This window comes from Marmota flaviventris, chromosome 11, assembly GCF_047511675.1.
Source record: "Marmota flaviventris isolate mMarFla1 chromosome 11, mMarFla1.hap1, whole genome shotgun sequence".
Lineage (NCBI taxonomy): Eukaryota > Metazoa > Chordata > Mammalia > Rodentia > Sciuridae > Marmota > Marmota flaviventris.
Genome location: NC_092508.1, coordinates 715,497 through 739,535, shown reverse-complemented (window position 1 = coordinate 739,535; position 24,039 = coordinate 715,497). Strand labels below are relative to the sequence as shown.

Genomic DNA, 24,039 nt, shown 5'->3' with positions numbered 1-24,039 from the left:
AATAAGTAAAAAAAAAAAAAAAAAAACCCAATCAGTAAATGAGCAAAGGAATTGAACAGGTACTTTACAGAAGAAGTAGTAAGACTGGTCAACAAATATGTGAAAAAATGTTCAACATCACTAGCAGTTAGAGAAATGCAAATTAAAACTACACTGAGATTTCATCTAACTCCAGTCCGAATGGCAATTGTCAAGAATACAAGCAATGATAAGTGTTGGCGAGGATGTGGGGAAAAGGTACACTCATACATTGCTGGTGGAACTGCAAATTGGTGCAACCACTCTGGAAAGCAGTATGGAGATTCCTCAGAAAACTTTGAGTGAAACCACTATTGGACCCAGTTATCCCACTCCTCGGTTTATATGGAAAATACTTTAAAATAGCATACTACGGTGACACCGCCATATCAGTGTCATAGCAGTTCAATTCATGATAGGTAAACTAGGCTAGGTATCCTTCAAAAGATAAATGGATAAAGACAATGTGGCATATATACACAACAGAATGTTCTCAGTCATAAAGAAGAATGAAATCATGGCATTTGCCAGTAAATGGATGGAACTGGAGACTATCATGCTAAGTGAAATAAGCCAACCCCCAAAACCAAAGGCCAAATATTGAATGTTCTCACTTATATGCAGATGCTAACACACACTAAGGTGGAGGAGGGAGAATAGAAGTTCACTGGATTAGACAAAGGAAAATGAAGGGAAGGAAGAAAAGGGAATGGGAAAGACAATAGAATGAATCAGACATCACTTTCCTATGCTCACGTGTAAACACACGACCAGGGGCACTCCACATCATGTACAGCACAAGAATGGGAACTCACACTCCATGTAGGATATAGCATGTGTATGGTATGTCAAAATGCACTCTATTATCATGTATAAAAAGAACAAATTAAAAAATTTTTTTTAAAACCCTGGTGTCTACTTTCAGGTGGTGGAATTCTGGTTAGAGCTGATTGTATTTCCTCCTTATTTCTTAATATTTCTACAAATAACGTGTGTTACTCACATTTTTTTTTTTTTAATTTAGAAAATGGAGTAAGCAATCAACACCACAAAATCAGCAATGTTGAAACAACTAGCTAGAACAAGGGGGACCCAGAGATTAGGAAAAGTCAGAGCCTGGCTGTAGTGCCCATGAAGAAGGGGCTTCAGGGCCCCTGCAGAGAAGCAAGGGAGCACAGGGCAGAGCAGATGTCCGCTGGGCACATAGCACTCTCTGCCTGGCAGCTCAGTGTGACCTGGGGACCAGTGGGAGCTGGAAGGACAGGCCCCAGCACGAGACCCCCACCCCTTCTGAGCCTCCTGGAAATCAAGACTAGGTGCTAGAGCACAGAGCACCACAAAGGGGACCCAGGCTCCCTCTCCTCAGGCAAATGTGCCATAATCCTAATGTCAAACGACAACATATTATCCTTTAGCAAACCTTCTCCAAGATGAGAGCTCCATAGACCCCAAGATGAAGACCACCTGTGCTCTGCTGTGATGCTCTGAGGCAGCAGTGCCTCCCTAGGTCAGGGTGACATACAGCCCCAGTCCCACCCAGGCCAGAAACACACTCAGCCCCAGACCCACCCAGGACACACTTAGGCCCCCCAGCCACTCCCAGGCCAGGGACCCATGTAGCCCCAGCCCACAGATACCAGGGACACACTCAGCCGCAGGCCCTCCCAGGCACACTCAGCCGCAGGCCCTCCCAGGCACACTCAGCTACAGGCCCTATCAGAACACACTCAGCTAAAGGCCCTATCAGAACACACTCAGCCGCGGGCCCTCCCAGGCACACTCAGCCGCGGGCCCTCCCAGGGCACACTCAGCCTCGGGCCCTCCCAGGCACACTCAGCCGCGGGCCCTCCCAGGCACACTCAGCCGCGGGCCCTCCCAGGGCACACTCAGCCTCGGGCCCTCCCGGGCACACTCAGCCGCGGGCCCTCCCGGGCACACTCAGCTGCAAGCCTGCCCAGGACACACTCAGCCTCAGGCCCTCCCAGGCACACTCAGCCTCAGGCCCTCCCAGGCACACTCAGCCGCGGGCCCTCCCAGGCACACTCAGCCGCGGGCCCTCCCAGGCACACTCAGCCGCGGGCCCTCCCAGGCACACTCAGCTGCAAGCCTGCCCAGGACACACTCAGCCTCAGGCCCTCCCAGGCACACTCAGCCTCGGGCCCTCCCGGGCACACTCGGCCGCGGGCCCTCCCGGGCACACTCGGCCGCGGGCCCTCCCGGGCACACTCAGCCGCGGGCCCTCCCAGGCAAACTCGGCCGCGGGCCCTCCCAGGCCAAGACATACTCAGCCGCAGTCCGTCTCGGTGGTAGCAGCTCCCAGAGTAGGTGCCCTCCTGGATCTGCTGCTGCAGGCTGGTAGCCCTGGGTGCCACGGGTGTGGAAGTGACCTGAGCGCTTAGCCTTGGGTCCTCTGCTGACGGGCACGTATGCTCAGGGCTCACATCCAGTGTGGGAAGGATGTAGTCCGGGCTCTCCATGTCATGTGCTTTGTGATGTTCAGAGGACACCAAACAAATCTCAGAGGGTTCTGTCTGATCGTGTCCTAAATGGCTTTCCTGGAACTGCAGGCCATCACCAGGGTCAAAGTAGGTGCCAGCCAATAGCAACAGTTCCCTGTCCCCCAGGATATCTGGTCTCTGCCTATGGAGATGGCCCACATCCTCATCAGAGTCCACCACCACAGGAGAAGGTGTCTCACTGAGTTCAGATGTGGCACAGGAGCAGCTGGATGAAGCTCGTTCCGCCAAGTCGCTGAGGAAGAGCTCCTTTAGGTTCCAGGAATAAGAATTCACATCGGCCTCCTGGGCCTCCTGGGCCTCCACCACCTCTAGGACACCAGGAAGGTCAGTGGCCAAGGCATAGCAGGCCGAGGAGCTGCCCAAGTGGCTGCTGTGAAGGTCTCTGCCTCCAAGATCGCAGAAGGACATTGGGGCGGAGGGTGGGTGCTCTGCTGGGACCTGCTCACGGCAGGAGAGGCCCAGAGGCCCTGTGCAGCTCAGCTTAGGCAGCCTCTCCTCTGTCAAGCAAGTCTGCAGCTCCTCTCGGTTGTCCTGTGCCCCCAGCCAAGGCTCATCCAGAGTGGGCGTCCCAAAGGAGACACTTGCCCTCCCTGAGGGGCTGGGAGCCAGCTGCCGTAGGGCCCACTTGCTACTATAGAGAGGGCAGTGCATCAGGAGGCCCCCCGTTGCCAGCTGTCCTACAGTTTGGGCCTGGAGTCTGGCAGGATCAGTCCAAGGGCTAGGGCTGAGGACACCGATCAGCTCCTGCTGGGCCTCCAGACTCAGGCCACTGTCCCTGTCCTCAGCAGGGCCTGCAGGCTCAGAACCCTCACACAAAGCCCAGGATTTTGTATCCACTGGTTCAGACCTGCTTTCTTCCAGGGGACCCTGCCTGGGGTCCTCTGTTGCTGCAGGCTCCTCTTTCCCCAAGGCAGCACATTCCTGGTCTGTGACCAGTGACTGGTCATCTTGGGCTGGTGGGCTCCCTTCTGGGGCATCTTGCTGGTCCTGGAGCAACGAAGACTCACCATGGGTCACGGAGCTTTCCTCTGAGGTACTCTGCTGGTTCTCAGGCAGTGACTGTTCACTATGGGCTGGCGGGCTTCCCTCGGGGACACTTTGCTGGTCCACGGACGACGACTGTTCCCCATGAGCTGGCGGGCTTCCCTCAGTGACACTTTGCTGGTCCATAGATGACAACTGTTCCCCATGGGCTGAAGGATTTTCCTTGGGGACACTTTGCTGGTCCATAGGTGACAACTGTTCCCCATGGGCTGAAGGATTTTCCTTGGGGACACTTTGCTGGTCCCTGGGTGACAACTGTTCCCCGTGGGCTGGAGGGCTTCCCTTGGGGACACTTTGCTGGTCCCTGGGTGCCAAATGTTCCCTGTGAGCTGGTGGGCTTCCCTCAGTGACACTTTGCTGGTCCCTGGGTGACAACTGTTCCCTGTGGGCTGGAGGGCTTCCCTCAGGGACACTTTGCTGGTCCGTGGATGATGACTGTTCTCCGTGGGGGGCGGGCGGGCTTCCCTCAGGGACACTGTCTACCCTGGAAATAGGAATTCAGATGTCAGGCATTAGCAGTCACAAAAAAGGAGACAGGAGGAACCATTCTGTTAAAACACAAAGCATTTAACACCATAAAATTCACAACAAAAAAGATTAAATTTTGCAACCAAGTCAATACATAAAGCACCTACTCTCCAATACTGTCAGACAAATCCTCGTTTAGCAAGGCTTTATCAAGATGGTGCTGAGACTGCCACAGTGCAGAGACCCAGGCCCAGTGCTCAGCTCAGCCTGCACGCGGCCCAGGCAGCCTGCTGCCAGTGTGCAGCTCACTCTGCCACACTGAAGGCCTGAAGTGAGGGGCCAGAGGGGACTCAGTGTCTGGCAAACTCCACACCAGCCCACTGACTGGCTAGGAATGCCACCACCCTCACAGTCAAGTGGGGAGACGGTCAGGCCAGCCAACAGGCTGAAGGGAGCAGGTGGGGGTGAGGACAAAGAGAAACTCCCCCAAGTGCCTCCAGCAAGTGGTGAGCAGGGGGGAGGCTGCGACAGTTGACACAGTGCCCCCAGGGCACAGGCCCACACCACAAACTGTAGCCTGTGCCTGGCCACTGAGCAGCAGGTATGCCAAACAAGTGCACATCCTACAGGGCACAGAGGCAGGTTCACACCTGCCGCCCAGCAAGAATGCAGCAGTGATTCCCACTGACAGAAGAGGCCAGGGCCAGCACCAGGACAGAAGTGCAGAGGAGGGCACTGTCAGCAGGGGTCTGAGAAGCAGAGCTGTCCTGTGGGAGGAGGGGTGTCTGCAGAGGTATCCCTCCATGCCCACTCCCACCCTCTCTGTCCAAGCACTGCATGTCCAGAGATGAGCCTCGTGTGGCTCAGGGGACCATGCGTCCTTCTCCAGGGCCAGCAGAGGGGGGTCCACACCAAGGAATCTGGGCAGCCTCTGGATGTGGTGTTCCATGGTCAGGACATGCGGCCTTGACCTCAGGGCAGCTCTGTACTTTCAGTCACCCCCTGAGGATCTCTGAGGTGCTAACCACTGGGGGCCCCCAGGGTCCATTTTCCTCTTTGATCACCCCATCCACAGCCCTCCCACCTTAAACCCCTGGGCCAGATGTGCTCTTGGATTTCAGAAAGATCATCAGTCACTTGAAGGAACTCCACAGGACAAACCCAGCATGAGGCCTCTACATACCGCAGTGTGGGGTAGCAGGAAAACATCAATGGCTGCCCATCAGCTCAGGGTGGGTTTAATCATCAAACATGCTCCAGCATCAAATTTAGGGAAAAATTTCCATGTTGGGGACTTTTTAGATTTCAAGATGTGGGTTAAGGCTGTGAGCCTGCAGAGTCTCTACGTGTTAGCATGACCACGGAATGGCCCTCCCCAGCTCCCCTGGAGACCACGCTCTGCCCTCCACTCAGCACGGGAGCAAGGGGTGTGGCTGTCACGTGATACCGGGGAGTAGGGCACCTCCACTCCTACCTCCCAGAGTCCACACAGCGTCAGGAGCTGCTGGGACCTGCACCCAGGTCACCCCAGGGATCATAGGCCCCAAAGCAGGGACACCAAGACCTGCCACCGTGGAGACCCCTGAACCAATGTCACTTCATGTGGAGTCCTTTTGAGCCTCTGCCTCTCAGGAGAACCCCCTCAGCATGAGCATCAATTCACTAGAACAGCTGAGCCTGAGCGAGAATGCTGGGGCCTGAGGCGGCGGCGGAGGAAGCCCGACAGAACCCCAGAACACGTGCCTCCCTCCTCCTTCTGTACTTCCCACTTGGACTTGGTGACGCAGCAGCTTGCATTCCTAATTAGACCACAATGTCACAGAGAAGCCTCGACTCTCCGCCCGTTATCTGTTGAACAAGTGAGTGGGTGACTGAAGGGCATGTCACGCACTACTCCGTGCTGCAGGTGGGATGGGAGCCGCTCCGCGGCAGAACCTCGGCCTTGTGTGAGCAAGGCATGGTTCCATCCTCAGCACCACCAACGATAACTACGCAAACCCCTAGGATCTAAAACTGTCCCACCTAAAAGAAAATGTAAGACTTAACCAATGCAGTGTAGCTTCCTCATTGAACAACACGAGCCTAGAAGAGGCACTCTGCCCTGATCCTGAGGAGAGCGGCTGGCGAGTGACCCCACTGGACACCCCACTCCTGGAATGATGCACTCACTGGCAGCTGGCAGGAGTAAGCAGCCCAGCCAGGCTGGGGCACTTGACCAGCATCGGCCACTCATGCCAGCTCCCAGCTCCCCTCATCTGCAGATGGGTACGCTTCTCATGCCACCCAAAGCAAACCTGAGCCAGGAGGGAGCCAGGGAGACGAATCAAAGGAACACCCTGACACCAAACAGCAGGGAAGGAACAACAGGTGCTGTTGGGGGTCTTGCTGGGAAGAGGTGCTGCATGGGAAGAGGTCAGCAGGCACAAGCACACACAGCCAGGACAACATGCAGCAATCCTGTCCTGTTAGACAAAAGCCAGGCACAAGGGTACACACCACACACACACACACACACATCCATGCTGACTCGCATAGGGGGAGGGTCTGGAGGGTTGGAGCTGCTGACAAGTGTCCTCAGAGTGGGAGGAGGCAGGTCTGGAGAGGGCCAAGGGGAGTCCACCTGTCACTGCTGCTCTGACCTTGAAACACACCCATGTACTCCTTTAAAATAAGTCCAGGAAGGCTGCCACAACAACAAACTAAAGAAGGCAGACCCAAGGACAAAGGGGACAGCTCAGGCCCAAGGACAGGAAACTCTGACGTATGCTCCAATGCATGGTGGTAAGGGTACAGACCAGGAGATCCGGGGGCAGAAAAGACCATGGATCTGCCCTCCATGTGCACATCTGAGGCTCAGGCATGCTCCTGAACACTGTGCGTAAAATAGGATTTTAAGCCGGACATGTGACACATACCCTTGATCCCAGCCACCTGGCAACTAGGCAGGACGAGGACCCCTAGTATGAGGACAGTCTGGACAACTTAACAAGGCCATCAAGATAAAAATAAATTTAAGAAATTAGGAATGTAGCCCAGGGCTAGAATACCCCAGCTTCAATGCCCAGCACCAAAATATAATTTACATATATATATATATATATATATATATATATATATATATATGTATGTATACACACACACACACGCACACACATATATGCGTTTTACATATACATATACATGTTTTATTCGATAATACGTATATATTTTTTTAATGAAAAAACTAGCTAAAAACACCAAAATACTGAGCACAATAGGACTGAGAAGCAGAATCAGTGAGCCTTTGTTCCTGTTTTCCCAAGTCATCTAACATAAACGTCCTTCACTCCATGTAGGATACTTTATTTAAAAACGTGCAAAGAAAACAGCTTCATATGATCTCCACAATGCTCAGGCCAGGCCAGCTTCAGCCCTCTTAAGTCTACCTAAACGCCCCTGACCTCTGACAGCCACGGGATAAGATGGCATTGTGGGCACCCCGTCCCACGGCAGAACACTCAGTGGGCAACCTGGGAGAAACATGTCACCATTCAGACAGGGCAGGTGCTGGGTTTGTGGGAGCCAGGTGCATCACCGAACTGCACCCCCCACCCTGGGAGCAGCTCCTCCACCAGCCTGCACTTCCCACCAGCACTCACCCCGGTGAGGGCTCCGACGAGGAGGAAGGGAGCCAGGCTCCTACTTCCTGCTGTGTCTGAGCAGGGGAGATGTCTTGGCTTCTTGCCAGCTGCAGGGGCTCCTCTTGTGGCAGCAGGCGGTCACCAGCACGTACCACGTTCACCTTCAGATCTGAGAGCAGAATCGGGAAGGCCTGCACCCTACTCACAGCGCTTGCAGCCCGAGCTGCTGGCACCCGGCGTCCCAGGGGAGCACCACCCACAAGGGCCACGGCCCAGCCCGATGCGCACAACGCACCCTGCTAGTACCTGACACTCACATCCTGTCCCCACTGCTCCTTCCCACTAGAGAGCAGAGACCCCGCCCAGCACCCCCACACTACGTCACCTGGATCCTCAGACCCCATCAGGGCCCAGGGACCCCAGAACCACACCTGAGGGGTCGAGGGCAGAGCGTGACCAAGGGTGCCAGGGCCCCTGTCACAGGCCCCACAGCCTGCCAGTGTCCTGAGCTACAGCCGGCTGCTGGGCACAGGAGGCTGGGAGCTTCTCCCCAGAGACCAGCAGGCTGAGACTGTCCACACACAGGGCTCAGGAATACTGTTGACATGTTTAAGTGCCAAGTAAAAACCAAAGGGGTGAACGTTACAAACTCCACAAACGTGCCAGCAATATCTGACTTAGGAATAAAGAGGACAGCTCATCCACTCCATCTTGGGCCACATGGACCTACATGAACCCCTCCCAGAAGCCAAGACTGTGGCTGAGGCTCGACAGGGCACGACTCATGGCTTCTTGAAGCCCTTTCCTTCAGCTTCTCGCTGCCAATACGTTTGTAAGAAGAGCCCCCACACCTTGCCCTACCGCTGGCGAGCAGAAGGCCTGAGAGAGACACAAACACGGAAACAGGACTGGTGCCCCTCACTCAGTCCCCAGCCACGACCCTAAGCCCATCTCTGGTAGGAGGCATGGCCCTGGTGGGGCTGGGCCGCCAGGGGCACACTGGGGAGAGAAGGCCATGTCTCACCCTGGGCTCCGCTGCCGGGGTCCCAGCTCATCTGCCCAGGCCTGCTCTCACTGTGGATGTCCAGGCAGTCGGCCAGGTCTGGTAGCTGTGAAGAACTGTCATAGGCAAGGTCCATGTAGTGGTAGAAACCAGGAATCAGGAAAGTGATATTCTGGGAGGCAAAAAGTGACAGTTCAAGACCTGGGGGACTCATTATGCCCCCTCCTGGACACATTCTGCTGGGGCTGAAATGAAAACAACTGGCAAAAAAAATTAAACAAATGGAGCAAGTCTCTGGACAGTTCCTCCTAAGGTCAGGAAAGACACTGGGGTCAAATTTTCAGACATGAACCAGTCTGAAGCCACTGCAATTGTGACCCAAACCTGGTCCCATCAGCCAGACCAGATCTCACTGGGAACAGCACTCCTCTCCCTCCCCGGGGTGACTCTGGAATCGGCCAAGGGAAATGACCTGGTGGCCGTCAGCAAGGCTCCCCGCCAGGGCCCGCGCTCCTTCCTGGGTGAATCTGTGAGCCACCACCCCCATACACAAGGGCCAGCCTCCCAAGTGGGTGGAAAGCCCGCAGCCCCGACGAGCCCACCTTGCCCAGGAGCTCTGTCCTTCCGTAACCAAACAGCGTCAGCGCAAAGCTGTGGTTGATGCCGTAGATGGTGCCATCCGGCAGAAGGGTCACAAGCCCACTGATGGTGCAGAACACCCAGACTGATGCCCAGTAGTCCAGCTCGGGGGCCTCCTTGCTGCTGGCCACCTCCGGGTCACTGGGCTTGGCCTTCAGCTTTAGGCTCAGAGGGAAGGTGGTGCCATCCCTGGCTCTGCCAACAGACCTCTGGATCTTCAGACTCTACGAGAGAGGTGCCAGGCTCAGCAGGGCAGCTGGGCTGGGGGGCTGAGCAGACCTTCTCTGCTGTGAGACCCCCTCAGGAAGCACAGGAGCACCTTACACCCACACCTGCTGTCCCCCAGCCCACCCTGCCTGGGGAATGACAGCAGGGGACACCAAGGACTCAAGAGTGGCCTGGGTATAGCACATGCCAGGGTATTCAAGAAAAGCCTAGTGAGCTAACCAAGACATGGGCAAGTGAGGGACCAGGGCTCCAGCTGTCCAGGGTGGGTAGCTGTGCCACCCGCACTCTGGGCACTGCCCTCAGTTCTGCGTGGAGGAAGAGCTCGGAGTCCACTGGGACTGGGGGCCCCCGCTTCCTGCTGTCACTGACTCCCCATTGCCTTCTCGGCTCCTCCCTCTGCCACACCACCAAGTGCATGTATCACACTCCCCCTGCACGTCACTGTCCCACCACATCCCTACTAGGACTCCCCCCCAGACACTTCAGAGGCCACTAGAGAGTGAACCAAAGAGCACTTTACCACTGAGCTACATTCCAGACCTTTATAATGGTTTTTTCTTTGGAGACAGGGTCTCACTAAGTTGCTGAGGCTGGCCTCCAACTTGCCTCCTGCTTCGGCCTCCCGAGTCGCTGGGATCACCATGCCCAGAGAGTCCTGTCTCTTGACTAACACAGTGTTCCCAGCCAAACACTTCAGAGTCTTCAGGGGCTTCAGGGTGGTAAGGTAGACCCAAGCCTTTGCCCCCACCCTGTTTAGGGGCCCACCCTTCCAGACTGGAAACCTGCAGCCGCCAGGCCGCAGACGGGCAGCACAGCGCCCCGACCCAGCCAGAGGCAGGCCCAGGCCCCAGTGAGCCCTGTGAGGACAGGGTACAGGTCCCTCTGTGTTGGCTGCCAGCATGTCCCTGTCTACCCCTGAGGGACATGGTAGCCCACTTGGGGCTAAGAACACACTCACTTGTGCTTTCTGCCTTGCCTTACCAGGGTGTATCTCTGGGGGAGAGGGCTGTGAGCAGGTGCTGCCAGGCAGTGCCCAGGGTAGACAAGTAGACAGCCCTGCCAGCCGTGAAGCCCACGTGGCCAATGCTCAGAGCACAGGAGGTGGGGACAAGGGCTCCTCCTAGAAGCTGGAGAATCTGATGTAGCAAAAGAGGCTCAGGGGCTGAGTTTAGAGAGCTACACCCAGGGAACACTCCAGATGACTCTCGTCTCGCCAGAGGAACTGGCACTGACCAGAGACCAATAGAGCAGTCAGTCCCCACCTGAGGAAGACAGAGGTGACCTTGGGACAAGTCCCCCGGGGAAGGGCTGGCACACTGGCCGAGCACTCCACCACGCCCAGACCCCACCACCCACTTCCTGTGGGACACAGCCGTCCTGCCTCCAGGGCGTGAGGGCCACCTGAGGTGTGGACTTGCCTGGACAAGCAACACCCAGAGCTGAGCAGCACTGCCTCTAGTGCCTGTGAAGGGGCTTCCAGGACACGGGCATGTGCGCACACTGATGCCGAGACACTGGGGGTGGCTTTGGACTTCAAAGCACTGCTTTCGTTCGTGTTCCCAGGTCCTCAGGCTTTCAAAAATGTGACAAATCCACACCCGGGTCAATTCCAGAGTCTCTAGCTTATAGATGGCGGGTCGTGGGCTATGGCCTTGTGACCTCAAAAGGCAAGTCCCTAATAAATCCCCTCTTGTCTCTATATATGTGCATCCCATTGGTCCAGGTGGAGAACTCTACTGGTACCCTGTGAGCATGCTGCCCTCCCTGTGCACATTGACAAGAGAACTGAGGAGACAACAGCGGTCAGCTGGGAGAACACACAGGCTTCAGCCCTTGGCCACACCTCGGAGCACAGAGGGCTGAAGGCTGTCCTGTTGTCAGGTTACGGATTCAGAACTTGACGCCCACATGTGGCCCAGGTGGTCAGCATCCTACCTTTGGCACAGGCTGGCCAGGAGGAGGGAGCTGCACAGATGGAATGAGGTCTGGGAGATGCTGTCCAACCACATCCTCACCCGAGGCAAAGCCATGGAGATGAGCGAAGAGGCTGTCACAGGCCGTGATGGTTCCCTGGAGAAACATACGGCACTCGTAAGGGTTGCAACAAGAGCCCTGTGCACCTGGGCTTGAAGCTGCCTAGACTCCAGTGCCTGTGAGCCAAAAGCAAGACCATTCTCACATTGGGCAGAAGTTCAAGAGGCACACGGAGGGGCTTTCCCAAGAACACCTCCTCTTGTGCCAGACGTGCCTCGGCCTCTGACTTCCTCAGTGCACTCTGGAAGCCCTGGCCTCAGGAGAAGCTCTTTTTTATAACAATACACTCAGGTGCTGTCTGCAATGCTGGCATGTTCTGAGGTTTTTCAAACATCATTTCATTTTATATAAGAACAATCTCATGAGTGGATACAGCTCCTCCCCCCACCTCACGGAGAGGACAACTGAGGCATGGGCACTAAGTTCCCTGCCCAAGGGCACACGGTGAGGGGCGCCGCTGGCAGACCCCCAGACACCTTCCTACTCCTCTGCTCTTCCCGGCCAAGCCATGGAGAGCACTGGCTGAGGTGCGTGCAGGAGGCAGGACTGGGGTCCTGGGCCAAGGAATGGACACACTCACGTCACTCTGGAAGGCGACCCAGGCTGAGACCCTCTCCACAGGCTCCAGGACCACCACACAGCACAGGCCACGCTCCTGCCGCACTCTCTTCATCCACACAGAGACTGGAATCTTCTCCCCACTGCGGCTGACGATGTCCACCTGCACACACAGACAGGCTGCACTGGGGACCCTGGCGGCAAGCACGGGAGAGGGCTGCCACCAGGAGCCACCCTTGCACACCCCACACCTCAGTGTGTCCAACTTCCCACGCCTACCTTCCATCTTGGAAACTCACCAAGGGTAAACGAAGGGTTTTGTTTGTTTGGGGGGCGTGGAGGTGGAACCAAGAACACTTTACCACTGAGCACACACCTAGCCCTGTTTTTCATTTTGAGACAGGGTTTCTCTGCATTGCTGAGGCTGGCCTGGAACTTGTGATCCTCCTGTCCTCAGCCTCCTGAGTCGCTGGGATTACCAGTGTGCACCACCATGTCCAACTGAATAAGCTTCTGATACTTAGGGTTTTAGTGTCTGAGTGAATGTTTTACTAAGATTCTTTTTTTAATCCTTAGTGTCATGGTTCATCTTGTCTAATTGACTAGATTAAGGGACACCTACAGAGTGGTAAAGCACACTGTGGCATGTCTATGAGGGTGTTTCTGGTGGAGAAGATGCACTCTGAATGAGGGCAGCACCACCTAGCAGACTGGGGCGAGGACGGAACCCAGGGGTTGGAGAAGGACCCTCACACACACACACTCGGTCCTTCTTGGGTGGATACGTGTTTTGCTGCCATTGTCTGTGGACGTCAGACTGCAGGAGGTTCTTCGGCTTTTAACACAGACTTGAACCAACAACTCTGGGGTTCTGGGATCATCAGATCTGATTGGGCAGCATCGACGCCCATCTTGTTCTCAGGCTGCAGCTTCTCGGGCTCAGCACATACTGGTTTCCCAGCTCTCTGGCCCACAGAAGGACACTGTGCAACTCTCTGGTCTCAGATTATATTAGCAGCCTAATAAATGCCCATTATGATTAGATACATCCTATGGGTTCTATTCCTCTGGAAAAATCTGACCAATACACTCAACTCCGTGGTAAAACAGCAGGAAAAAAGATCAGCACCTGGTATTCCTTAAAGCGGCAGACACCAATGTGCTAAGTCCTACAATTTCCCTCTATAGCAGCAGGCCTCTTAAACCAGGAACCTCCTGATGCAGCTGACCCTCTCCAAGTCTCTTCCGTGCCCGGGGCTCAGTCCTCAGCATCTAACAGCTCAGCTCACCCATCAACATCCAAGTTGGCCCCAGAAGCACAGAGGAGAGACCAAAGCTCTCCAGGGAAGCTCCCCCAGTCACACCAACCAGACATACACCAAACAGAAAATGTGGATTAGATGCAAGAACTGGTCCAGACAATGAAATCACACCCCTCTTCTGGGATTCTCACGTGGTGCCTGCAGGTTTGCCACACGCCAGCCACACCGCACCCCCCATCACACCAAGATGGGGCTCTCCAGGTCACCCGGTGCTCGTCCTGAGTCCCCAAGCCCAACCAGCCAAAGACGGAAACAGAACCCAGGGCCGTGTTTTCAGTTGAAGATGCTACCGTTGCTGCTACGAGGGCCCCACGGCAGAGGGCAGCTCAAAGACAGAGTCCAGGCAGGGAAACCAGGGCTCTTCCGCCCCGCGCTGCTCGTGCCTTGAGGCCTGGGCGCTGCACCCCGCTCACCACTGTGCTGAACACTACGGCGGCGTGGCCATCCGCCTCCACATGCTCCTGGCTGAGGGCTTCCACCACAGCGGAGTCCGACTTCAGGAAGAACTGTGCCAGCTTTTGGCCAATCAGGTCCTGGCTGCTGTACCCCAGGAGACTGCAAGCTTTGTCATTAGCAACCAGGATCTGAGGAGGAGCGGAGAGAAGACACAAACATCACCAGCAGCCCCTCTAATTCCCAGAAGCAGAGTCGAGGACAACACAAAGCTGGTATGGCAGCCCAGGGGCTGGTCCTTCCCCAGCAGGGCCCCACCATCATCATTCACACCCCATCAGAGGTGAAGACAACACCCACACATGCACCCAGAGGCCTCAACCTCACAGACACAAAACCTGGCCAGTGCCAAGGGCACCCAGGACCCCTGAACCAGGCAAAATAGCACATGGCAATCAAGACCATAGAAAATATGGGCATTTCCAGCAAACTCTGATCCAGTCTAGCAATTCCTAGGTGCATTTCACACAGATGGTGCCACTGTACTGAACATGAATACCAAGTACCCATTCTCGCATAGTTGTGCCAACATGTACAAACACACAGTGCACCTGAGCCTTTCCCAGCATCTGTTCTGAGAAGAGAATCAAATTTGTTCTAATTGATTATACTTAGTTCTCCAAATTCTCATCTTTTGCTACAACATAGCTAAAATCAAATGTTTTTCTAATTGCACTTGAAACACAAAAAACCGTTTAAGGTTCCAGGTACAAACTCCAAATCACATCCATGGCCTGGTCACAAACCAAAGCCAGTACCTCTGTGGTCTTGGCGTCCACAGTGAAGATAGCCTTGTTAGGGTTGCACACGGGGGCTGGGAACGGGGGTGCAGTGCTCCCGGCAGACAAGCCACGCAGCAGGGAGCAGCAGGACGCACTGCCCAGGGACCCAGCGGCATCCACGAGCTCAGGCGCCATAGGGCAGCGCAGCTTGCTTGTGCAGATGTTCTGGGCAGCTAGTGATGAGAGGCAGTAGGAGCTCCATCTGTCTTCTGAAGAAAGAATGAAAGGAAGTGTGAGACCTTACATAGCTGCTTGGAGCTCCCTTCTAAAACAGAAAGAGCACCAGCCCTCACAGGATCCAAGGGTCTGGTCCACCTGCAGGGCTGACTCCCACACTGGACCTAAACCAGTCCTAACGTCCATTCAGACAAGCCTCAGGCACCCAGTTGGGAGGAAAGCACTGCCTGCTCAGAAGCACCAACAGCCTGAGCTCAACACTTGGGTCCAGTCACACTCCGAGGGCCAACACTCCCCCAAGGAGCCCAAGCACCTCTCCAGTGACAATCACTCCAAGGCGCCACCATCCTTCCAAAAGCTGTCACCCAGTTCAAGAGCTGCCTGCACCACACCTCCCCGTCCTCACACCGGCTCCCTCCCTGCTGCTCCAGAAGAGCTATGCTGCTGACCCCTCCCACGGCTCCCAAGGGACCTGGCCCAGCCTCTGTCCCCACCCTACTCAACTGGGCAGCACAGAGCCACCAGGAGACTCCTGCCTGCAGCAGCCTTCCAGGCCAGGCCCCCTCCCCTCCGGCACAGGAGCTCTTTCCCCTTCTACACGCCCCACCAAGAGTGCATGGCTTCTCAGTGCCATGGGCTCCCTCCTCACCTCCATTTTTGCAGGGGCTCAAAGCCAAAGGCACACAACCCGAGTCCCTGCTGCCTGCCCTTTGGACATCTCCTCCATGTCCCTCACCCAAGGTCCAGACTTCTTCAGCAAGGAGCCTCTCCCTGACCATCCCCTGCACTGGCAGCCAGAGGGCCACGCTCTTCCTCTCCTCTCCCAAGAAGCAGCTGGTTCTCAGGCCTTTGGCTCTTGCCCTGTTCCCCATGCAGCACCAGAAGGATCATCCTAGGGCCAGTCTATAGTGTCAGCGCCTTCTGAGAACCCGGCAAACCTCACAGCTGGCTCCCTGCACAACCTCTCGCCCCTCCTAGGACCACGTCCAGCAGCCTCAGGACCAAGGCAAACTTGGTTCCCACACCTGCTGCCCCATCAAGCTTACCCTTGGCCTCGAAGCTGAACCTTCCCCCTTCCTTACCACTGTGCTCTGGCTCCTGGCTGCATCTGCTATCCCAAAAGACTGCCCTGATGTCCAGGGCCACGGCAATTCCCTGCAGACACCCTGCTGTCTCAAGACCCCATCATACGACGTGCCTCTTACGGGCAGGCAGCACTTCCTTCTCGGCCATAGCCCAGCAATAAGCTAGCTGTGGGGTGGGGGGCCACACTGAAGTGGCTGCCCTTGTCCTGTCCCTGTGATGTGCAACCCAAGGGCAGGGCCCTGTCTTTGGGGCTCCAGGCCAGGTGGAAAGCCCCTTCTTCCACAGTGAGCTAATCAGCAAGCTAATACTTTCCTGGGGATGTGGCCCAGTCTAAGACAGTACCCTTGTCCACTCCTAGTAAGAACTACACTTTCTTCTAATCTGGCCTTGAAACACAGAGTTTCACATGGAGGAGATGTCCACTGTGTGCCTGAAGCTCCCAGCAGGAAGGCCAGAGGCAGCAGGAAAGTGCTTGGCCAGGCCTCGGCAAGTGAGCTTTCCCACAGACCCACTTTACGCCACTGGCAACAGGCTTCCTGGGGGAAAGCAGTGACTCCACGTTCCCAAGCTGCAGGGCTGATGCCCATAATGATCAGAAAGGAAGTCATTACCAGAAAGCGCTATTCTGCTCTGGCAGAGCTTAGAAAGCCCGTTCTTCCTGCTCAGGTGTCTGTGGGCTGAGGAGAATGGCTTGCTGGACCCAGAGGCAGCCTCTGCAGCTGGGCCCTCAGCGGGCACTGGCACAGGTAGGCTCCCAGACAGGCATCTCCGGTCATCATCGAAGGCCAGCAAGCCTCTGGCTTCCATGGTAGCAGGTGGGACAGGCACTAAGCTCCCTCCTCTAATAATTCTCACCTAGAAAACCAAGAGCATCTGATTAACATCAGCCACACAAGAATCCACGGCAGTTCGACTGGCAGACTGTGCCATACGAGTTCAGCAGGTCCCACACACCCATCGCCGTCCCAGGTCGGGCTGCAGCCAGTGCTGTCAGTGCAGAGGTGCGCTAAAAGCAGCCCTTTCTAGGAAGGGCTGGGAAAGCAGGACGGAGCAAGAGGGAAGGGGCCCCAGGAAGGGCAGGAGCTGCCGTCCACACCAACACAAAACGCTCCTCGGTCAAGGAGATGCCCAGGGTGGCCACAAGAAGAGCCACTGTACAACCTGCGGGCCCAGCTGCATCTAGAACCACCTGGGCACATCCCCAAAAGCAAGGCAAGAGTCTGCTTCGCCTGGGGGCAGGACTAGCACCAGAGGTTTGTGGTTTTGTTCTTTTGTACTTGTAGGTTCCAATGCAGACATGGGGGAAAACACAGAAAGATTCCATGTGGCTGTCGCTGAGCTTCCTCCCAGGACCACATTTTGTCCACGTGATGCCACACCAGGAAGCCGACATTGCCACAGCACTCGCTGCACTCACCTGCGCCTTCCATTCTGTGCAGTCTTGTCATGTGCAGTCATGTGACCAGCTCCCAAGGGAGACCCTGACCCGGCAAGCACGTGAAACACAAGCACACCTGCTCCAGTGCTCCAGGGCCACTAAGAAAAGCTCCTCTGCTCAGAGGAGGCACGGCCCCACTTGGGCACCCACAGGTAGACAGAAAGGGCACACTGTGGTCAGTCCCAGGGCCACTGGTGGGAGCTCCCACAAAGTGGAAGGCCACAGGGCCAAGAACACCCAGAGCCCGTACTCCTCCTTACAGATCACCTTCTGCACGTCTGGAAGCCCAAAATTCCTGACCAAATGTCCTGGACCCCTCTTCCAAGGCCCACATGGCTCTGCACAAGCCATACCCAGACCCAAGAACTGGCCGAGGAGTAGCATCACAAGACCAAGCCTGGACATGCAGGTGTGGTGTTCACCCATGCTCACAAGCCCCTCCCAACACAGGACAGACCCGCAGCAGGAGGAAAAGGGAACTGACCCTTCTGAAACCCCCACATTCCACCAAGGAATTCCAAGGAGCCCTGATCCTCAGGTCGTGATAAAGATGTATCTATTGAGACTGGAGGAGCACAGCTACTGCAATTAACAGGTTTTGAAGACTCATCACATACACTCATCACAACAGGGGGTCTCCACTGCACCCACACCCCTGTCCCTTGAGTCTAAGGGCCTGACCACTGCTCACCTCAGCTGTCAGCTCCTGAGATCAGCAAGGCAGGTACCACTTAGATAAAAGGAAAATGAACAACCCCACCCAGGCCAGTTGTGGGAGGGTGGTGACATCAAAACATGCCACCAAGCAATACAAGTTAAACATGCAGGGCTGGGGATGTGGCTCCAGCGGTAGCGCGCTGGCCTGGCATGCGTGCGGCCCGGGGTCGATCCTCAGCACCATATACAAACAAACATGTTGTGTCCGCCAAAAACTAAAAACTAAATATTAAAATTCTCTCTCTCTCTCTAAAAAAAAAAAAAAAAATTAAACATGCAAACAGGACCATCAATTCCAGGAGACAGGCCACCAGAGCACAGGAGCCTGGCACACAGCAGAGGGCCATCTTCATTCTCAGGAATTGATGGGGTACTCAGCAGCACAATGTTCCAAGGATCGCTTCCTTGGGTAAAACGCAGGTAATGGCGACTCACCTGGCAGCACCCTCGGGAAAACTCAAAAAGCTAAGTTGGGACTGGCAGGTTGGTGCCTAATAATCGTGATCTGCTTATTTTAAATGGAGTTAAACAGTCTGAGGTAGAATTGCACCCCTTTGACTTCCCATGTACAAACAAGCTCAAGAAAAATCAGGAGCGAGAGCGTGAAGAGCCTACGACTCAGCAGCAGTGCACCCTGTGACAGGAGCGTGGCTTCTGTGCACCTCCGAGATGCAGGAGGAAGGAGGTACTTCAAAGTGTAAAAGAACACCTAAGACCTGAGAACAGGGCAGTGAGAGCAAACCATCCTGAGGAGCCACTCCCAAGCCGTGAGACGCCAGGGACCCGGGGAGGCGGTGCCCAACGCTGAGCTCAGCATCACTCTAGGTTCTGGCAAAAGCAGTCTTCCCAGGAGCCAAGCATCCTGGAATTCCTGAGAAAAACCGAGACAACCCAACAAAAGGAAGATCTGCCTGGAGAGAGAAGGGAGAAAAGCAAATATGTGAAGAGATAATCACACATGAGGAAGAAAATGTACTGAACCAAGATCTCTGTTATCAGGCACGAGGGGAGTGAGGGCGTGGGGCACTCAGTTTACTGGACGCGAAAACTCGACAGAAAACTGGAGCTCTAGTGTGCTGCCATGGGGCAGGAACAAGAAGATCCCTCAAAGGGGCCAAGCATGCAGGCGCCGGTCAGGTGATAGGGAGGGACACCGGCTATGAAGCACAGACAGCCATTCAAGCAGTGGTGCTGAGATAATTCGTACCCCAAGGGGACCCCGAAACACAGCCATTGACACTCCACACACAAAGCCAGTGTCAGAACATGAAGCTTTTGGAAGAAAACAAACAGAATATCTGTAAGACTTGGAGTAGGGGAAGCTCTAAAACCAGAAGCAACAAAGCTCTACTATAAAGTATGATTGATAAATTTACCATTAAAATTGAGGACATGTGTTCATAAGAAATGCCACTGAGAACCTAAAATGAAGCAGGGTGCAGTGGCACGCACACACCTGCCATCCTAATTACTCGGGTCACTGAGGCAGGAGGACTGTGAGCTCAAGACCAGCCTGGGAAACACAGGGAGGCCTTATCTCATAAGTAAGGGGCTGGGGGTACAGCTCAGTGGTAGAACATATGCTCAAGGCCCTAGATTTAATTGAAAGGAAGGAAAAGAAAGAACAAGGTACAATTTGGGAGAAGATATTTGCCAAATGTATAACAGAAAATATTCAGAAGCTTTCGAAAGGTGAATAATTTGACACTTAAGAAATTTTAAAGATACAGCCACACGTGGGATGCATGCCTGTAATTCCAGAGACTTGGGAGGCTGAGGTAGGAAGATTGCCAGTTTGAGGCCAGTCTGGGCAACTAGGCAAGACCCTGTCTCAAAAAGGGCAGAGGATGGAGCTCAATGTATTGAGTACTCCTGGGTTTAATCTCTAGGACACCCCCACCCCAAAATTGAAATATACATAGACAAAGAAAAATAACAAGAAATAAGAACAACAGCTTGTAGAACATGAAACCTACAACCAGAGTCTTAACATTTTTATCAGTCTAATCATGATGTTATTGGGCTGGGGATGTGGCTCAAGCGGTAGCGCGCTCGCCTGGCATGCGTGCGGCCGGGGTTCGATCCTCAGCACCACATACAAACAAAGATGTTGTGTCCGCCGAAAAACTAAAACTAAAATAAATAAATTCTCTCTCTCTCTCCCTCTCCTCTCTCTTAAAAAAAAAAAAAAAAAAAAAAAAAAAAAAAAATCATGATGTTATACCAAATAAATCAGTAAAAATGAAAAATTCGATAACACCAAAGGTCATTAAGGATTTAGATCAACAAATCAATAGAAACTCATTAAGTAAATATAATCCGCATAGGAAACAAAGTCAAACATTTGCTTACTCCAACAGAGCTCTTTCTACTCTTAGATTGATATTCTAGAGAAATTCTTGCACATGGGTAGCAAGACACACACAGGAATGCTTAGGGCAGTAGGTTTACAATGGCAAAGACAGGCAGACAAGCAGGAAGAAAATGAAATAAACACTTATCAACAAGCAAACAGACTTAAAATTTTGGCAGATTCATGTTATGAATTATAAAACACCTACACACAACATAAATCCTAAATATAAGGAGTGGAAAATATAAATATAAAGAGTGGAAAACTACGAGTTTCAAAAGACTATCAACAGTAGGATTCCTTTCTTGTAAAATAAAATAATCTAAACACATTGTTTAGGGGTGCCCACATATAAGACTGTTTATTCAACAAGAGGCTGGTGTGCCCACACTTGTAGCAGACAGGGAGCTGAGATGTGGAAGACACAATGGCAGGGGGGCTTTAGGTCCTGACTTGGGTGGTGGGTTTAAACGTGTCTACTTTACTATCATGATTCATGATCTACTGCCTTTTTTCTTTTGCATGAATCACTTAACATACCCTGAAAAATCAAGAGGTGTTACACACACAAAAATCCAGCCTGGGATCCTGAAATGCAATGGTTCAGTGTAAACTGAAAGATGTGGGGGAAGCTAGAAGTAATTATTAGAATGTGTGGCTTTCCTTACCTAACACCATTTAAATGTTACAGATTTGCATCTCACATCTAAATGCACTTATATTGCTACAATAAATCCCAAGGCCAAGATCCTATTATACAGCAGTTTTTACTTTTAGAACTAACTTATAAAAAAAGCTTGGAACCTTAATTATGACTTCAGAAAACATTGTTATAAAATCTTAATTTTGTTTTAAAAAGTAACATAATTTCAGATACATCATTACAAAACCTTAAATTTGTCTTTTTTAAAAATTTTTTGACTACATTGTAATTGTTATAAAACTTTATCCTAAAAGTAATATAACTCCTCAGAACACATTGTAAACGTTACAAAAGTTTACTCTGTAAAGTAATATAAAACAGGAATACAGAAAAGAAATACAAAAGGAGGGTAAGAGCATGGAACTTCTGTTTTTCATGGGAAAAAGGTAAATACTGTCTGAGTTGATGCAGTAAGAAGTGGGGTGGGGATGTTCAGTTATATCACCAACAGTCACAATGGTATTTAGGGAGGAAAGTCAATGCTGGCTGACAGATGTGAGGCACTGGCTGCAGGGAAGACGGGATTCTTTTTCCCTGCGCGTATCCTGTACTGCACAAGGTCCACATGGCTGCTGAGCCAGCACCTGTGCACATGGGAACAGAAGGTCCCAGCCTCACATGTGTCAAGAGGTGTGGCTTCTGAGAGCACAGGCTGACTTCACATGAGCAGAGATCCCTTAATTTTTCACAGGTTTAATTTTAACTCAGATGTTATTCAGAAACACTTCCAGACCCAGGTCTAGGGTTTTAGAATTCACTTTTTAAAATCCTCTCTAAGCTGTAGAAATAGGAAGATGAACCCAGAGCAGACCTGAGGGTGTCACAGAGTGACCCTACTCTCTTGGCTAGTTATGAGTCCAGAGGCACAAGGTCCCCCACCTCCCAAATACAGAGCTCTGCAAATGCACTCCTTGCTCTTCTGGGTGAACCTCTGGAAGCAACCCTCTGTCCCACCTGAACAACTGTACATACTGACCATGTACAAGAACAGAACCAGCTTTTCAAGGGGATCCAACCAGTAGACAACAGACCAGCAAACATGAGGACTTCAGGCCTGGACACCTGAAGTACTGAATCAACCCACCCTGAAACCTGCCTTCCTCTAGACTTTGGGCCTGACAGCCAGTTGTCTTCCTCTCTGTCAGACCACCCTGAGCACACAGCTCTGTGTCTTGCATCAAGGCAGTCTAATGAACACATAAAACGACAGCTACTTGGATGGTGGGCCCCTGGAGTCCAGAATGGTGGGGAAAGGCTTGGGAGGTGCCAAGGCAGCAGAGCCCTGCAAGCTGAGTGAGGCCGTCCAGACAGAAGCACAGGAGTTGGGTGTGCAGAAGGACAGGGGAGAGGAGCCTGGGGAAGCCTGAATAACTCCCAGGGCTTCTTAGGCCTGACTAAGGAGCCTGGATTTTTATCCTAAAGATTAGCTTTAAGGGATCAACAGTTAAGGAAAAACAACCTGCTATGCATTTTACAAAGATAATTCCAGGGGCAGTACAGGGGCAAGGCTGGGAGGAAGAAAGGTCACAGCAATTCAAGTCAGAAACTGTGAGGTCTTAAAATGAAGATCATAGCAGAAACGTGGAGAAGGGAACCCAAAAGAGAGGAACAGACATGGAATTGGCTGGATTTGCTGAGCAAGGAGATACGTGTGCAAGTACCCCAAGTTCTCAGTGAGGCAACTCCTACGCTCTGAGAAAAGGAAAAGCAGGGAAGCCAGGCCTGGGGGCGAAGCCTAAGGTGAATGGGGCATTCAAGTGCTGAGGTGGGGCGCAGAGCTCACTCCTCGCACCGAGTGGCAAGACGGCGGCGCTGGGGTGCAGCTTGGCGCAGGACGCGGACTCCGTCAGCCTCGCAGTAGCGCAGGCTACGAAGGAGAGAACTAAACGCGCAAAGCCACCCCCAGGCCAGGAGACTGAGAGCCTGGGTGGCTTCCTCGGACCGGGCGGGTTACCCTGCAAGGACGCTCGGGCACGGGCGGCCCGATGCGCGGGGCAAACGGCCAGTGTCCGCCGCGCCGCGGGCCGGGGCCGTGACCTGCGTACAGGGACAGGCCGCAGGCCGTAGGGGCCCCTAGGCCTACTGCGCCCGCAACCGGCTCTAGCTCTCCGGAGCAACGGCGTTGGTCTCACCTGGGTCGACGAGGACCACACCGCCAAAGGCCCTTCACAGAGCTGAGAGCCGACCGCGCTTCTAGCCCACCGGCCAATACCAGAGCGAGTCGTATCGATTGACAGAGGCCACGGGCCAACCACGGTTGCCTGTGGGCGGAACTCAGCGAGCCAGAACGGCGGCGCCCGCGCAAACGGTTGCTAGGGACGCACCGAAAAACCCCTACGGCACCTCGGAGGAGCCAAAAGAGAAAGGCGCCTCTGACCCGCGACTCGGTGGACGGCATTTTCTCCAGCCGTAGGATCGAGGAAGGTGAGCGGCCAGCAGCTCGCCTCGCGGCGGCCTCGTCCTCAACACCTGGGTCGCAGACCGAGGGCAGAGTAAGCAGCGGCCGGCCAACGTGCTGGTGCTAGCCCGCGGCCCTTCCCGCCCTGCGCGGATCGTCCCCTGAAGGCAGCCTTTCGCACGAGTGAATCCGTGCGCGGACTCCCGGAACACTGGTCGCTCTGGCCCCTCAGCTCATCGTGCAGATACAAGTGCGAGTCTCCCGAGTCCGAAAATCACGTGCTGCCTGCCGCACCTGCAGCCAGAGATCGCCTGGCCGCAGGCCCTCTGCGCCTCCAGGGCGGGCACCGGGACGAACCCACGAGCGCGGAACAGCCCGCGTGCAGCCTGACGCCCCGCCGGCACGCCAGCTTCCGTGCAGCTCCTAGCCCGAGCCCTACTAGCCCAGGAATCCTGCGGGAGGCGGGATCCCTCCTGAGG

The 24,039-nt window shown here is 54.0% G+C and overlaps 1 protein-coding gene across 5 annotated transcripts in view; it reads right to left on the bottom strand.

Moving 5' to 3' along the window:
- The window catches only part of Pask (PAS domain containing serine/threonine kinase), a 40,409-nt gene extending 16,386 nt beyond the window's left edge, over positions 1-24,023 (bottom strand). For 3 of the 5 annotated variants that reach the window (XM_071619470.1, XM_027951695.2, XM_071619472.1), the window contains exons 1-10: positions 23,295-24,023; positions 16,563-16,806; positions 14,665-14,897; positions 13,867-14,037; positions 12,154-12,294; positions 11,475-11,609; positions 9,275-9,535; positions 8,694-8,844; positions 7,688-7,838; positions 2,303-4,065 (exon numbers count right to left, since the gene is read on the bottom strand). In XM_071619470.1, the coding sequence (XP_071475571.1) occupies positions 2,303-4,065; positions 7,688-7,838; positions 8,694-8,844; positions 9,275-9,535; positions 11,475-11,609; positions 12,154-12,294; positions 13,867-14,037; positions 14,665-14,897; positions 16,563-16,758 (3,202 nt within the window). In that variant the 5' untranslated portion in view covers positions 16,759-16,806; positions 23,295-24,023. The other 2 variants (XM_071619471.1, XM_071619473.1) reach the window with 2 other exon arrangements.
- Positions 24,024-24,039: the final 16 nt, after the last annotated feature.